Below are 15,747 nucleotides of genomic sequence, written 5' to 3' on the forward strand. Positions count from 1 at the left end.
GATTAACCGATAACACACTGATTGATTAATTACTTTTGTCAAAAGGTAGTGTGTGTAGATGACTACACCCTGTCGTAAAGTGCGGTTGTAAAAACAGCATCCTCCCTTCAAAGAATTAACCACCCTTGCGTTGATTGATTGATTGCTCTTTATTGGTTAAAGGTCACATGCAACCAAAAAATCAAACATAATTAAAACACATTTATCACTTATTCATGACATATAATATACATTGCTGCTTTTAAAAAAACAAATAAACAAAATTATAAGCGTACAATCGCGATTCAAAAGTGCAATATTTTGTACTTGGGCTTACTTCCCCCGAAACGAAGCCCTCGGGAGACCGAACCCAGTCATAGCGGGTGGATATGCACTCAAGTGTAACGACGGCTTCCGATTGGCTGTTCCATTTGCTGACATGCTGAGGGTTCATTGTGTGTACAGAAAGATGATCTGTTTGATGGGCATTTTAGAAGTATAGCCAGTCACAAGAAAGTAAGATTCTTTGTGGATAACAACTTCTTTTTGTGTACTTGATGCGTCGTTTCAGTATGGATTCATATTCTGTTGTCAAGCAAAATCATATACACCAAAAGAAGTCGATATCCATGACGAATGTATATAGAGGTGTTAGGTTTTGAAAATACATGTTCTCTGAATTTGCGCTCGATCCAATAAAAATCATCTCAGTAGAGATGGTAAACTACTGCGTGGCTCCAGCCATCTGTCATTCGTCCAAGTACAAAACAGGACTGGAATCTGGAGTTTGCACAAGTTTCCGTCACATCCAGTCATCCGAATAAAATGAATGTAGTTTGTTTGCAACCCACAGACATAAAAACATGTCATGTGTATCACACGTGCCTAATTACATAATGTGGCAGACACGGGACTCGGGTGCACGAGTCATAAATCAACTTATTTTCTTTATGTCGTATAGTCTGATAGGTGTTAAGTTCAAATTGCACGTTGTCAATGATTGAAGCTGTGTATTGCATGTTGTCTTTAGCAGACAGGCAGACAGACATATAGGTGTGAATAAACGAGACAATGAGTTTTCTCTGTGACAGAGACTGCTTGCCACAGTCAACAAGTTGTTTTACGTAACGAGTAGATTATGTACTTGTTTGTGTACACAACCGAGATTAGACTATTGCTCACGACCTCAGACGCTGGGCATGCATACTGTTTCAAGCTCCGCGAACCTATTCACTGCGCATGCGTTATGGACGCAGCGCAGCACAGCTGTTGAAACCAGTTTTCCCCCCAGCGCTGGGGGGAATTTAGTGAAACGTTTGAACTCCGATTTCGCGGGCTTTTTTTCATCGCGTTTTTTTTCAACTTTACAGGTTGAATTGGCATTTTTTATGATTTGTTTCGGTAAGTGCACACCGAAAGGTACCAGAATCTGCAAAGTTGTATTTTACGTTGCATGTGACCTTTAACTAAATTACTTAGAATAGCGGACATCATACAATTAGTTGCCAGGTGTGCTATCTTGGGTGACCAGTGAGAGGTTTATCAGGTTTTCACCAACGAAAGACGTGAAACGATGTGTTGCTTTAGACAGTTGTGTAAGACACGCGACACAGAGCAGGATTATTTACCAGCTGCAGATGAATGGAATACGATTGTTTTTACGTGGATAACGATACATTCCTGAACAAGGTAGTAGCCTGACATTGTTGCTATAAAATTAGTCTGTTTTACATTCATTATTTGCATTTTGTTTTAATTTATTTGTTGTAGCATTCAGCAGAATCGATATGACAGAAAACACACACTAGATCGCGTATGTGTGTGAAATAGGATCCACATTGGCAATCTATACAATGTATAAATGTTGCTGTTATGTTATAAATTTACTATGAGTATAAGCAGACCGTGTGTTCTTTTATTAATTTTCAAAATCACACAAATATGACAATAAACTAATTAGGGTTATGAGACAAAATATAGAGACGTATATTGGCTTCGGTATTTTTCCGTCCTAATAGTTTTTTACCATTTCTACCACTGGCAGATGATTAATCTTCAAAGTGTTTCATTTGTTTTCATAATACATTTGTAATGAAGTAAAAATGACTTCACCTCAGTTGATCTGTCTATAATTAAACTATCAGTTGCACATACGGACTGCGCAGCGGAGGTCACGAACCAGTCACGAATTCTGGGATATCATCCGGGTACTCACTGGAGAAAAACAATAACAAAGGTTTACACCAGTCCATGGAAATTGCTCCGCATCAGTGCCCCTTTAAAGTATTGGTACAGGTTTTATACAAAGCAGAAAATATTCGCCAAAACGCAACATGATCCTGATAACAACGCGGCTATCCGAAAGTATCGTATAATCGTTCATTTGTTACTGTGAGACAATGTTCCAAATGTACATGCATGACTGTGGCATGAATACCGATGGTGGACAGAGCAAGCATGCAGTAACCATAAAACCTCACCACGAATATGCCATGACTTACACAAGTGCAAGGAGACTGGGTGGTCGACAGGACCATGGTATGGGGCGGCATATGTGATCAGAGAACAAGAGTGGTTGCCATCCGAGGAACTGTGAATGCACAGTCCTGAATGAGGAGACAATTTGAGCGAAGAGGAGTCATTTTGCAGCAGGGAACGCAAGGCCTCGCTCCGCCATGAGTATTCAAGAATACCTGCACAAAGTTAACGTCAACGTATTGCCTTGGTCAGCGCGTTCTCCTGATATGAACTACATTGAACATCTCCAGGATCCTCTTGATTGTCAGCTGGGACAGCGTGCATGTTAACATCCATTGAAGGAACTTAAACAGACTTCGTGTAACAGGACTTGTGCTGACGTCATCCACCGACCGACGACGTCAGAGAGGAGACGTGTGTTGGCGTGTATGGATGCCCAGGGTGGTCACACTCGCTACTGATGACGTATCCCCTGACACCTTTCTTATTATGTGACATTTACGCACGTTTTGAATGAACTCTGATTTGTGTAATGTTTAATTTTGACCTCTTGACTCTTTCTTAATGAATGGCGACAAATGGAAGACCAGAATCACAGTGAATTTTCTTTCAGTCAAAAGTTTAGGATATGATTTCTGTTTGTAAGATTATTATCATAAATCCCGCAAACGTCTTTGTTTTTAATTTTTGGTCAAGTGAAGCCAGGGATAACTTTCTTTCGTTCATTAGTTTAAAAATGAGAAACCATCATCTTCATACATGATCATTTAGTCGTTACTGAAACCGTGACATTTTGTTGTTGACAAGTTAGGATTCTGCCTTGACGTAGTTACAATACAGGTAATTCTAACACTCCATCAATGAAAACACAGCAAGTTTTATAAAGTCATTTAAATCCATTTTCAATCAAAACAGATTACATAAAACAGACCCGGAACTATTGCCATTTCCCAAAAACACGTTTGTTACCAAATCGATAATTCAATGCTAGAGTGTATCTTCTAGATTGTATAATAAAAATATCAAATGCACATATTTACGTATCGTAAACGTAGATGATTGTTTGTGTTTGCCGCATTCAGCAACATTTCAGGTATATTCTGTAAATAATCGAGTCTGGACCAGACAATCAGGTAATCAATAGCATGAACATCGATCTCCGCAACTGGGATGCGATAACGTGCCAGCCAAGTGAACGAGCCTGATCTGGTAATAGAACAAACCGCTGTCTGTGTATTCATACGGACAAGCTACGAAATGCATAGTAGCTATTTTTGTTTTTCATTTCCTCATTTCCTTCCTTTAATAACAAATTCTCATAAGATGTTAGGATACAATTATTTAATAGTTCATTGCAAACTCACGTTATGAAACGAAATACCCTTTCATGTAACGTGTACTTGTAGCGCAGTGTCCCTGTCATCACCTGCTGTCCAGGTGTATTATTCCCATTTCCAGAGGGAAAAAAGTACAGAAGTTAAATAATCACGTTATTGACCTCAATTTAGAACAGATTTAAGATAACTCGAACAGTTGCAATGATAGATGTCTGCAACAACATTCATATCACGACATGAATTAAGAATATGATGAGGCACATTAATGGTATCTTGAAAAGAATCGCCGATAACCTAAATTTGATTAACTGTAATAGAATAGTATTTTATGATATAAATACATTCATTCAAATGATATCAATAATTCATTTCCTGATATCTTAACATTTAGTATCCCAACGCCCACTCGATACTGTTAACCGGGCGCCACTACACACACTCTCACTCTCTCTCTCTCTAGAGAGAGAGAGAGAGAGAGAGAGAGAGAGAGAGAGAGAGAGAGAGAGAGAGAGAGAGAGAGAGAGAGAGAGAGAGAGAGAGAGAGGAATAAACAATAAAATTATCGCAGCTACCTACCAAGACGACGATTTTTGTCCTACAAAAGCTATTTGAATAAGGGTACTGAGGTTTTGGAAAGGGAGATAAGAACAAAGGAACTCGTGAGTTATTCCCCTTTAACGCAAACATGGCGAATGCCGATTGTGACACATTTTTTTGTTTTACTCGCCATATATACTGATATCTTGCTAGTAAATATGGCAGCACGTCCCTGTGCCCAAGGAGTGACATGTAACTCAACAGAATCTGAAGGTAGAATAACCTGGCCTCAATGTGCTGGGTCAAAATGATGGTCGTGAATACATACGAGGTTGTTAGATTTAGTTTAGCTGAAGGGGTCGTCGGCACAGGTGCCACGCATATGTACCCCCGGTACGTTTTGTGTAGAGAAATGTACCCCAAAACAAATTCAGAATACATAAACATGCCCTGTACTCTTAACAGCGAACGAGTCTATATTCAACAACCGAAACCGGTTCATGTTTTGGTTCCAGATTCCGAATGATACTTGTTTCTTATTTAATGCGAATCGAATGCATTCTAATGCAATAGTATGTCACATCCGATAAAGAAAAAGGTGCGGAAGTGATTCATCGTAGAGCACGTTTCAGAATTTTGATTTTGGTTAGGGTACGTTTCTGTATATAATACCGACAACCCTTTCAGCTTATTTCATTCTGATGGTATGCAGCTGAGGGCTAGAAAGTATGTAACTATCCATGTTTCACAGAGAACCAGTACTGCAGTGAAGTTTTGTCTAGACGTTTGTGCTGTGTGTGAGCCTCATTCTGTTTTCATGGGCAGTCCAGTTGGCTCCCCTGGATACTCACGAATTAGGCCGACATAATATTGTATTTCTCATATAACACTGCATTGCAGAAACTAGCGTCTTGAAGCATATGAAACTGGGTGTGGCACTGGCTGTTATCCGGTCTAAACCTCCTTCAAGGACTGCCAAAGAACACACAGAGCATCTGTCATCCTTGTTCATGACGTCACAACACAAGTACCAGGAGAGGTGGGAGAGATCCCAGGAGGAAATTTTGAATTTAAAACAACAATTGCTGATGTCACGCTCTGGGTGGCAGGCTTCACAAATTACAGGTACACAATGAAAATTGCATAGCTGTTCTATTTAGATTTAGAACTATGCTATTAAGTGAGTTAGTAAGCTTAATTTTAAGCAGCTTATAGAAATACTCCAGCAATATCTGGGTGGGGGATACCAGAAAGAGGCTTCACACACTGTACCCATATCCAACTTCATAATGACAAGCTAATGTTTTAACCAGAGGCTACCCCACGATCTGTTTGAGCTGATATGTTTCTATCATTACCCATTTACAATACCGTTAGTTTTACATACAGGGATACTCATTACTTACCATGTTATGTACATGTAAATGGCAGGAGAGGAGAGCATGTTCGACAGCCAACCATTGTTCCAAACACCTCCTTCCTCATCGGAGGTGAGTGACAGAGATCCCACAGTGGTAGTACAGCGAGAAACACTCCATACAGACACGGCATTCCTGCAGAGCATCATCAACCTTGACAGATCAGGTGGTGGAAAGGTGAAGATAAACCATGTTCCTCATGACTTGCCTGTCGCCTGGAGCCAGGTTACCTGTGCTACTATAGAGCACAGTCTGAAGTGTGTGGGGGAGATGCTGTCTGACCCCACCCGATCCCTCACCACATCTTTCCTCCCCCAAGCATTGAGGAGTGTGGTCAGTGTCCTGGAACAGGAATCTGCTAAAGGCAAACTGCAACACTGTCACGGAACACTCCTTGATGTGCTTTCTAACATAATCCAGAGAATTCTAGCTGCTGATACATTTCAACATGTAAGCAAAATACTTTTACTGTCTTTATTTTGAAAGAATGGATTGAATATATCCTACAGGAGTGGTATGCAATAAATGTAAGGTAATAAGCACCACCCTGTAGTTTTACTTTTACCTTTGTCTGAAATACAATTCTGGACTCTTTCCGAAAAATAACCTTTATCATTTGATGGAGCAAGCATTTACCATTTCAAAAAACGAAAACGTCAATGAAAATACCAATACTTCAATTAGCATAACTGCCTATATATAAATCAGGTGTTTATCTCTAATAAGAAGTTACCTTATTTTGAATTGTGAAAGTAATTATTGGTTGTTTTGTGACCTATACAAATTGTTATTAATTGTGAATGGATGAAAGTTGATAAACTTAAATTTAGGAAACGTTACAGTCAAACTAAAAATAAGTAAACCTTTAAAATGCAGTAAAAGTTGTTTCACACACAAAACAAATAGATTTTAGCTGTATATATCAGTATCAGGCGTTAAGGTCTTCGTTGAATTACAAGTTACAGTTACAGTAAAAGAATCTGTATCCAAATGTCGCATCATCTTAATAATGAAGTTGTTCATCCATTACGTTTGTCCTTGTGTGACTCTCCAACTTCGGAAAAATGCTACTGAAAGAAGTAAAAACTAACTGTCGTTTCAGAGTGGTGAAACTACTAGGCTGCTTGAGCTCCTGTCCTGCTTCTACCAGACCAAGTCTCTAGCTCTGCTACAGGCGGTTCTGTCTGTGTTCTGCCACCATATTGAGAAAAACACTGGTCATCTGAGACTGGCACACAGTGCTAAAGTAGACTTCTGCCCTATTTTGGCTGAAAACATGTATTTTATCATCTTTGCCATGGAGACGTGTGTACACAACGCAATATTATTGACTACTAAGGCTGGACACACTGTGTGTGACCAGGTACAGAAGCGCCTGGAGGGATGTCTGGTGCATCTGACCAGGGCATACCCTCTCTTGGCCCAGGCTGTGTGGAGAGTAACCAACTTGCTGGAGCTCTGTGTCGCAAAGCACTCATTGGGATGTTAGTAGATTAACGGGTTCTTGGCTATGTATGTGTAGCAGCACTTTCGGACGTCGATGATGGAGTCCTATGAGCACATGTAAATTATTAAAAGGTGTGAGAGTACCCATGTGGCTCTCTGGGTGAACAATGTAACAATCTGGCAAGCTTTAAATGTGGATACACTGAACGTCTCAAGGACCAAGGGTAATTGGCTGTCAAACCGTGGGAACATGGATACTCCGTCCAACCAAAGGGCGTAGGTACTGGACAGCCAAAGCAGTAAAACGTACACCGATAATAACATACCTCCTCACCAGATGTAGGTGTCAACAACACTCTAACATATTTCTCACTAACAACATCTGCCTCCTCCATACACCTTAGCAGAAACATTGTTTGTACCTTAAAACCTTTGTTTCTTCTGCCTAGTGGTCACATCCATGAAAGAATGAAAACATTTACACAGTCATGTAAATACGCTCTTTTTCAAGCTGACTCTTTATTTAATGGACAATCCCATAAGTAATTGGAGTTTATTACATGAGCAAGTGTGTCATATGACATACGAAGCGAATGTAAACTTTCGTATTGCGATATTGAGGGCAATGCATAATTTTGCACAAGTTTCGTATATATTGTATGACACACTTGCTCCACGACAAGCAAGCGTGACGTCTCTCTTTATTGACGTTACATATGTCGATATACAGAAGCAATGGTTGCTGGGCAGAAGAGATAAGTGTATTTCACCGTATGGGTTGAAAATCAAAATGCCAATGCCTCCTCAAACTGAACTCATCGTTGCAACAACTGAACTTCACAGTTTAGTGAGTTTTCATTTTTAACATAATATTTTTACACAAGGATTGATGGAGAGCATATTTGTGGATATTCGATTTTTTGGCAACAGGCTGACTCAGCTGTCATGCTACCTACTTTACATAAATAATTAACTGAAGGTCCGTGAACATACGACACCAGCTGAATGATTGATTGTCGTGGAGTATCACTTACCACAATCAATGTGTTAGATTAGTTTACATTTGTTTGGTACGAGCCCTCATGGTTTTCATTTCTTCAAATATTATGCTATGAGAATAACCCGCCGGAAGTGTTTTGTCGTCGGTTTGGTATGTTTCTTTTCAACATTGATATATTTACGATCCAGTTCTATTAGTACCGCTAACAATTACCAACCTGAACTAGCGAAACGTAAATTTGGTCAGTTAAAAAAGATCGACAACAGCTTGTGTGAACAAAATGAAACCTACGAGAGAGATGGCGCAAGCCCAAGAAACTCCACACCAGGAAAGGACCCTGTTGATAACAATCACAATTCTTTGGACTGTGGTACAGGCGTCCGATTTTCTCGCCACCCCCTTTCTCAAACAGCACTGGCAAGTTTTCCTGGGACAGGCAATACCTGGATGAGGCATCTCATAGAGCGAATGACAGGTGAGAAGTGTAGATGTCAGAGAGAATTATTAGTAAGAAAATGATCTCATAGCTGATGCATGCCAGGTGTAATTATCAGTCAAGCTTTCTTGATTGATCCATGTCAGTTGGAACATTCCTAGTGTCTGCAAGTGAGAGCTAATTGTCAGCAGGAACGGCCCTTGTTGCAGTGGACAAGGCTTACAGGACGACACGCAACACTCAAAATGCAGATTCTTGTTTGGGTAAACAATTAGTTTTTTTTCAGGCATCACGCTTCTTTGATTTAGGTATGTTTTGTTCATGGGGCAAGGCGATTTGTTACCCCTAAAAGGCGGGAGGAGACTCCCACTCCAGTTTCGCACGTGAGGAGAGTGGCAGAAGAGAAAATGTCAGTCTAAACCTTTGATGACCAGTGAAATGAGGTAATGCATCTATCAGAGACTATATACCGGTATATGGTATCTGCATCTATTAATTATTCCCTTTCCTTTCTCTCCAACAAGGGCTTGCAACTGGTTCAGTCCACCATGACAGGTCCTTGCTGGGTGTCTTCTGCGGAGAAGACAGAGCTGATCACTCTGTTGTTGCTATTAAGACACACCTTAGATATCCCAACAACACTTTCACCCCAGACAAGGTACTGCTGCTCATCAGAAACCCATATCACGCAATCGTGGCCAACTTCAACAGGATATATTCGGGACGGCATACAGGCACAGCGCCTACGGAGGCCTGGCAGAAATGTGAGCCATTGCTTATATTGAGTATATAGCACACGCAATGGGCCGTTATTATATCGTCTGTGATTAATTAGATAAGTGCCAACACTCCACTCCACATCACGGAATATTGTTGTATTATTAATTTGGATGATAGACAGGAATAACAGCGTCGTCATGAACGATGTAAATTGGTCACACTCTGTGTGTGGTTTTACTGCTTTCATTATCAATGCTATTTCATTGTATGTATGTATGTATGTATGTATGTATGTATGTATGTATGTATGTATGTATGTATGTATGTATGTATGTATGTATGTATGTATGTATGTATGCATGCATATGTTGAGCATTTTTCAGCGACAAATTAGAAAATTAGAAGTTTCTTACCGTGTCCTAACTAAAATGAAACCCCTTGAAAGCTCAAGTGTCAAAGGTGTGTCAAAATCTCTGTATCAAGTGTATATGGTATTTGTTTAAAGATTGGAAGTCAGAAAGCAGACGTTTCCAACGTGCTTGGCTCCCGTTCTACAGGTCGTGGTTACAGGCGAAGAACGTGATGCCGGTAGTCTATGAAAATATCCAGCATCACCTGGAGAAAGAGCTGGCTCATATTCTGTCATTTCTTGGCGTGGACGGGGATATCCGACGGGCTATTAAAGACCCAGAAGGATGCTTTCACAGACGACATAGTGGGTCGTCACTTAAGATGTACACAACATCACAGAGGCGGCGCATCAACAGAATGATTGACGACACACAAACTATGTTTTCGGAAAACTCAATGTACGAGGACTCTGGATACAACATGACAAAGTGGAAATTATAAAAAATGTCAGTTTTACAAAATATTTGGATTTTTATTATGTCAGATAGTCGGTCAGATCTTTCAGTTCACAACATCAGATGGTATCAGATGAGCAACACATTCTGTTTGAAATCGGTCAGATCAATATGTAACAACAGGGAGACAGTAGAAAGCCTTTGATAAGGTATCCTGGTAAAATGTAGCAGAACGCCGTGTTATTCCGAATTAGGAGATGAAACACCAGTTTGGAGCAACTCCTTGACTTCAAATACCTGTGGGTATGATGCATGTGGTCAGTTTCTTAGTTGTATTTCACTAGCTCATATATTGTACTGAATAGGAGCAAAGAACCACACGCATGTGCGGTTCTCGAGAGTTTAAATCAGTTACATCGTAAGGGCTTTAAGGCTATACATGGGACGCGTTCATCAAACGTTAAAGATGTCAAATACCCTACTGAATTTCAAATACATGTATACAGAGTATGTGCATGTGTACCGGTCGCCGGTCGCCGGTCGCCGGTTATGAAATCATATCAAGGTACGAGTACATTTTCTTTCACCTTTCCACTGAAAGACACCATATATAAGTATTTTGAGCTGTCTCATGGACAGCCATGTTTAATCTGATTGATATGTCTGATATACATTGTGAAACAGTTGCAGTGTTGTTTAAAACCATCGGAAAAGTGAATGGAAATAATGCGGAGATGATTTTCCAGCTGGTATGTAAGCACTGAAAGCAATTTGACCGGAACCAAATTTATGAAAATCATTCTAGCAGGAGTTCATTAACTATGGGAATTTCACTGATGACGACTCACTTATTGCCACTTACTGTACCTCTGTCAACTACTGGAGCGAATGGCTGCTTGACACCTGCAGGGAGAACCAGAAAACCACGCCAGAAATTGGAGAAAATACTTCAAGTGCTCAGGCTCTGGTTGACCATTAACGCAAACGCTTGTAGAACGTATTACGTGAAAAATTAGATGTGTAACTTGTGTTGATAGCCGATGACCTGACGTCCACGGCTGTACTTGAGTGTTCCAAGCTCTCAGAAGGTCTGGGGCTTTTTCACTTGTGCCGTCTCGGGACAAACATTTACGTGCTGAAAAGAGACGGGGTATACTGAGGATTCAGACAGCTGTTAACAGTTACGAACAGTTGCATGTCCATTTTGAGGTGAAAACATCATTTCCATTGAAAAAACATTCTTTCCAAGGTTTGAGGCAATACTCCTAGAGATACCTCATTTATGTAACTGGCATATTGCCACTCTCATACCCGGAGTTCCATGGTGCCACCAAAGTGTTATGTCAAGTCATTACAGCACCTGAGCAAAATTATCCTACTTTATTCTTTGTATTCTGATTGGTTGGCAAGGCGAGTACCAAAAGAAATTAAATTGGACAATAAAATTCATGGGAAGGTAATTCTATAATAGTGGATTGAGGTGGGTTTCACCTTGCTTTCAGCAATATTCCAGCAATATGTGGGTGACACCAAAAATGGGCTTCACACATTGTACCCATGAGGGGAATTGAACCCAGGTCTTTCACATGATGAGCAAATGCTATAACCATTAGGCTACTCCACCTCCCCTATCTTTTAAATAATGATAATAATAATAACCAGGTGAAGTCCTTCACCAAGTCTGACCAGGGTCGGTCCTTAGTGGAGAAGCTGTCTGAGAAGCCATTGCACCGTTTGTACATGCAATGTGTGGAACAGAACAGCAATCTAACCGACACCTGGATGAAGTCGGCTGGTCTCAAATGTGAAACTGAGGGCTTCCTTTTTGCTGCTCAGGACCAGTCACTTCCCACTCGCAATCGTCAAAATGTGATTCTTAATTAAAATGTGAACATGAAAAGACGTGTTTGCAGTGAATTTACCGAGGCTGTCCAACACCTTGTCAATGGATGCCATTCCTTGGCACAAACAGCATATCTTAAAAGACTAAATCAGTCTAAATCTGTAAAACATAATAATAACAGCTATTTATAAAGAACCTGTTAGTGAGTGAGTGAGTTTAGTTTTACGCCGCACTCAGCAATATTCCAGCTATATGGCGGTGGTCTGTAAATAATCGAGTCTGGACCAGACAATCCAGTGATCAACAACATGAGCATCGATCTGCGTAATTGGGAACCGAAGACATGTGTCAACCAAGTCAGCAAGCCTGACCACCCGATCCCGTTAGTCGCCTCTTACGACAAGCTGAGTCGCCTTTTATGGCAAGCATGGGTTGTTGAAGGCCTATTCTACCCCGGGACCTTCACGGGTCACGCCATCTAGAAAGTTGTCAGATGTAACATAGGAGATGTCGGGGATGTCACTTTGTCCCCGTCGGAATCAACGAGTTCCCAACGGACATTACAAAATACTCTAAAATGTCAGATAAAATTGTGTAATGATCCCCACTGAAATCATCTCTTTAACTAATGAGATGAATAATTTAGCATTCATTGGGTAAAAAGGAGGGCTTCTACTTGGTTTTTTTCGTGAATGATGTACGGGGTTGACATCGGGACCCTCCCACTTACCTACCACCTATTGTTCTACGTCTCGGTTCAGTGAAGCGAGATAATCTCTGATACAAACAACTGCACTGATATTTTGCTCCCAGTGAAATTTGGCCCGGGTCTCGGTATGGAGAAATAACTATATAAAATGTTGTTATCCATGCATTTATTCACAATCATATCAATCATTCAGCAATGAGCAATCAGAAATAACAATTTATTAATAACCAGACAAATGGGATACTACATCACTGTACTGCATAATATAACAAAAGATGACCTTGCATCAGCTGTCGTTTCAAGTTGGAGAGTCTATGGTGCAACATCTTTTCGTTTTCTTCGTGGGGGTCTGGCACCAGCAAGGAACTGCGTACATGATGCTTCTACAAAGGATTATTCTTTCTTCAAAAACTCTATCATCTTGAAGATGTTGGGGTGGCACTCTGGGATAACTGACAACTTGCCATGCCACCCTTCTACGTGGTTTGTTGATCTAGGGCCGTCTGTCTCAAAGTGATTCCACAATTGTCTACCATGGTCACCTTCCACCCAATACGTTGTTACATAGTCTGTAAAGGGTTCTGACTTCGCACTAGGGGGAGCAGCTTCCGGGACTAGCCACCACACATCACTGACATCACAGTGTAATGCACTTCGTGTTGCAAGTGACTGAGTTACGGTGATTGAGCGAATGGTTTGAATGAAGCACCTGCATATTTCCATGACGCCTGTGTAAGACCTCGTGACGGTGACTCTTTGATCTGAAAAATCTCTTTAACTTTGCCAACCTGTTACTGTCACCACCATTCAAGTTCTAATCTTGAGATAACTAACACGCTTTATATAAGGTTAGAAATATACGTTTACGTTGTAATCATTCCTGCAAGATTCGGTCCTGTGTAACATCAGGTTTGTCACGTCATTTAATATTATATGACCTCCATACCTAGTTTCATTAATAATATGCTTGCAAGACCAACAAACGACGTTAACCTCAAGTAAACCCCTGACCCCGATGACAGGTAGACAGTCATATTCGAGTCTCCAGTGATATATGCGTTATAACATACACAGCAACATGTATTGTTGACATGTCAGTCAAAATGATTGTTTGCCACATACACTGTAATTCCCCGCGCTAGCATAGTCCTTATCAAAATTACAGGAAAATTAGCATTTGCTGTTAAAATATACATGCTAAGTTATATTACTTACATTTCAGCATAAATGTTTAAAGGTCATCTTGAAATGTTGTGTCCCCAAATCCGCCTCCACTCCGATGATGAAGACAAGTTCTTCACTTCGTCTAAAGTAAGGACGGGTTCAATTGAATATTTTTTTCGTTTGATGGTTAGAGGTCCTGTGTGTCTGTCATAAACGAAGGTGGATTTTGTTCTAAAGAATCATTCACGATCCACCTGAACCGCTGGGAGACGTTGAAATTTAGAAGTAACTCTTTGGTTGAAACTTGAGATTGTGTCTTTTCTTCGTTAAAAACTACAAGCAAGTCCATACCACGAACCTGTAGAAACGAGGGGTTCATTTAATACAAAAAATGTTTATTTGTGGGTTGGTCGAAGTGGGATGCAAATTCCTAAAATTCTTATTAATTAGTCAGAAACAAATGCACCGAGAGGGGTGATTTTCCTGTTATTACGCTATTTTTAATTTTATCAAATTGTCGGAGCGGTTTGTAATAGTTAAGTTAATTTCAGTTGTTTCAAGAGTTCATGTAAGTAAAATAGTTTCCTCCCTCTCTCTCTCTCCCTCCCTCTCTCTCTCTGTGTGTGTAGGTGACGAGTAAGTGAGTGCAATCGAGCAACAATTAATACCGTTCTTCCTACACCTCTGATCACGCGTGCACGTAACAAGTACAAGTGACCCTATTTTCTAGAGACAAATAGATATGGCCTCTGGAAATATGAACCACTGGTGTGTATGTGTATGATGCCCACATGGATTTTCAAGACAACTCACGTAGGGTTTGATACTGACGTAATTTGGGAATAACAGTTTTGAACAGAAGTAAACCCTCTTTAAGACTATCGTCAGTTACATATCGTCTAGGTCGATATTCATTATCCTCGCTATAACACGCGTAATGTGATGTGGTGAAACCTCGCGTGTTTGCGTTATAACGAGTCAAGTAGGGAATCGTGTCACCCCGGGAGAATCCAGTGTTTTGGACTTTATGAACATGTGTGTTCACCAATATTATCTTTTATTTCTGCTATCTATATGTATTAACATAGGATTGCATTTTGGTTGTCTATCACTGTCTACACACGTTTACAAACATGACAAGTTTCCAGGGTTTCCGAGTATGCCAAGCCATGGTTTACGTTTTATGTACCGTCTATTCATACTCTCGTGACGTGAGGTGTTACTGTAATAATTCCTCACGAGATGTTTGGGCACACGCAAACTTATGGGCAGTTTACGAAACTCCTTATTTCCAGTTGGTCTTTTCCTTTTTTGTCATAGACTCGGAACCAAGAATAGAATATCGAATCAACTTTGTGAGGTTCGAATCTTTTAACACGTTTCCAACTGGGAACACAATTTCTAAATTATGCGTCACTGTCATGTTGCCCGTGTCGACTCTATGTATGACAAAGAGAGACAGAGACATTACTTTTCCCATAGTTCTCTTTGATTCATTGCTGTTGTTGACAGAATCACTGCTGTTGTTACCAGGATTCTGGTTTCCATCACATACGCCATTCCCCGAGGCATTGTCGTCTGTCGAGGAGGAAGGGGAGGCACTGTCGTCCGATGTTCCGAATTCCTCTCCTGACTCTCTGTCTCCGTCGTCGATGACTTGTTGTCTTCCTGTGTGGACATCAGGCTGTTGTCCCTCGACAGACGCATCATTGCCTTTGCCATGACAAGAGAACGATAGGCAAGCCAGTAAAATTGTTATGAACACACACAATACGGTATGATGTGAGACCAGCAGCTGACGTTTCTCACGACTTTCCGCCGTCTTGCTTGCTAGAGTTCTAGTGAGCTTTTTGAATCGTCACAGTCTCAAATTA

The 15,747-nt window shown here is 40.6% G+C and overlaps 2 protein-coding genes across 2 annotated transcripts; both read left to right on the forward strand.

Annotated features, from left to right (window-relative positions):
• Positions 1-4,549: 4,549 nt before the first annotated feature.
• Positions 4,550-7,238, forward strand: LOC137287790 (meiosis-specific protein MEI4-like). The gene is made up of 4 exons (XM_067820179.1): positions 4,550-4,604; positions 5,232-5,456; positions 5,763-6,199; positions 6,852-7,238. The coding sequence occupies exons 1-4, from the start codon at positions 4,550-4,552 to the stop codon at positions 7,236-7,238; spliced, it is 1,104 nt and encodes a 367-aa protein (XP_067676280.1).
• A 1,014-nt stretch (positions 7,239-8,252) lies between these two features.
• On the forward strand, positions 8,253-10,223 carry LOC137287203 (WSCD family member GA21586-like). Its single transcript, XM_067819388.1, has 3 exons — positions 8,253-8,670; positions 9,156-9,395; positions 9,857-10,223. Exons 1-3 carry the CDS (start codon positions 8,307-8,309, stop codon positions 10,201-10,203), a joined length of 951 nt encoding a protein of 316 aa, XP_067675489.1. The 5' UTR covers positions 8,253-8,306; the 3' UTR covers positions 10,204-10,223.
• Positions 10,224-15,747: the final 5,524 nt, after the last annotated feature.

Source organism: Haliotis asinina, chromosome 6 (assembly GCF_037392515.1).
Source record: "Haliotis asinina isolate JCU_RB_2024 chromosome 6, JCU_Hal_asi_v2, whole genome shotgun sequence".
NCBI lineage: Eukaryota > Metazoa > Mollusca > Gastropoda > Lepetellida > Haliotidae > Haliotis > Haliotis asinina.

Coding starts and splice junctions, on each gene's coding strand:
- LOC137287790 (XM_067820179.1), top strand. CDS start 4,550: ATGGCAGCACGTCCCTGTGCCCAAGGAGTGACATGTAACTCAACAGAA. Junction 4,605..5,231: donor TAACTCAACAGAATCTGAAG/GTAGAATAACCT, acceptor ACTGCATTGCAG/AAACTAGCGTCTTGAAGCAT. Junction 6,200..6,851: donor CTGCTGATACATTTCAACAT/GTAAGCAAAATA, acceptor CTGTCGTTTCAG/AGTGGTGAAACTACTAGGCT.
- LOC137287203 (XM_067819388.1), top strand. CDS start 8,307: ATGAGAATAACCCGCCGGAAGTGTTTTGTCGTCGGTTTGGTATGTTTC. Junction 8,671..9,155: donor TCTCATAGAGCGAATGACAG/GTGAGAAGTGTA, acceptor CTCTCCAACAAG/GGCTTGCAACTGGTTCAGTC. Junction 9,396..9,856: donor TACGGAGGCCTGGCAGAAAT/GTGAGCCATTGC, acceptor ATTTGTTTAAAG/ATTGGAAGTCAGAAAGCAGA.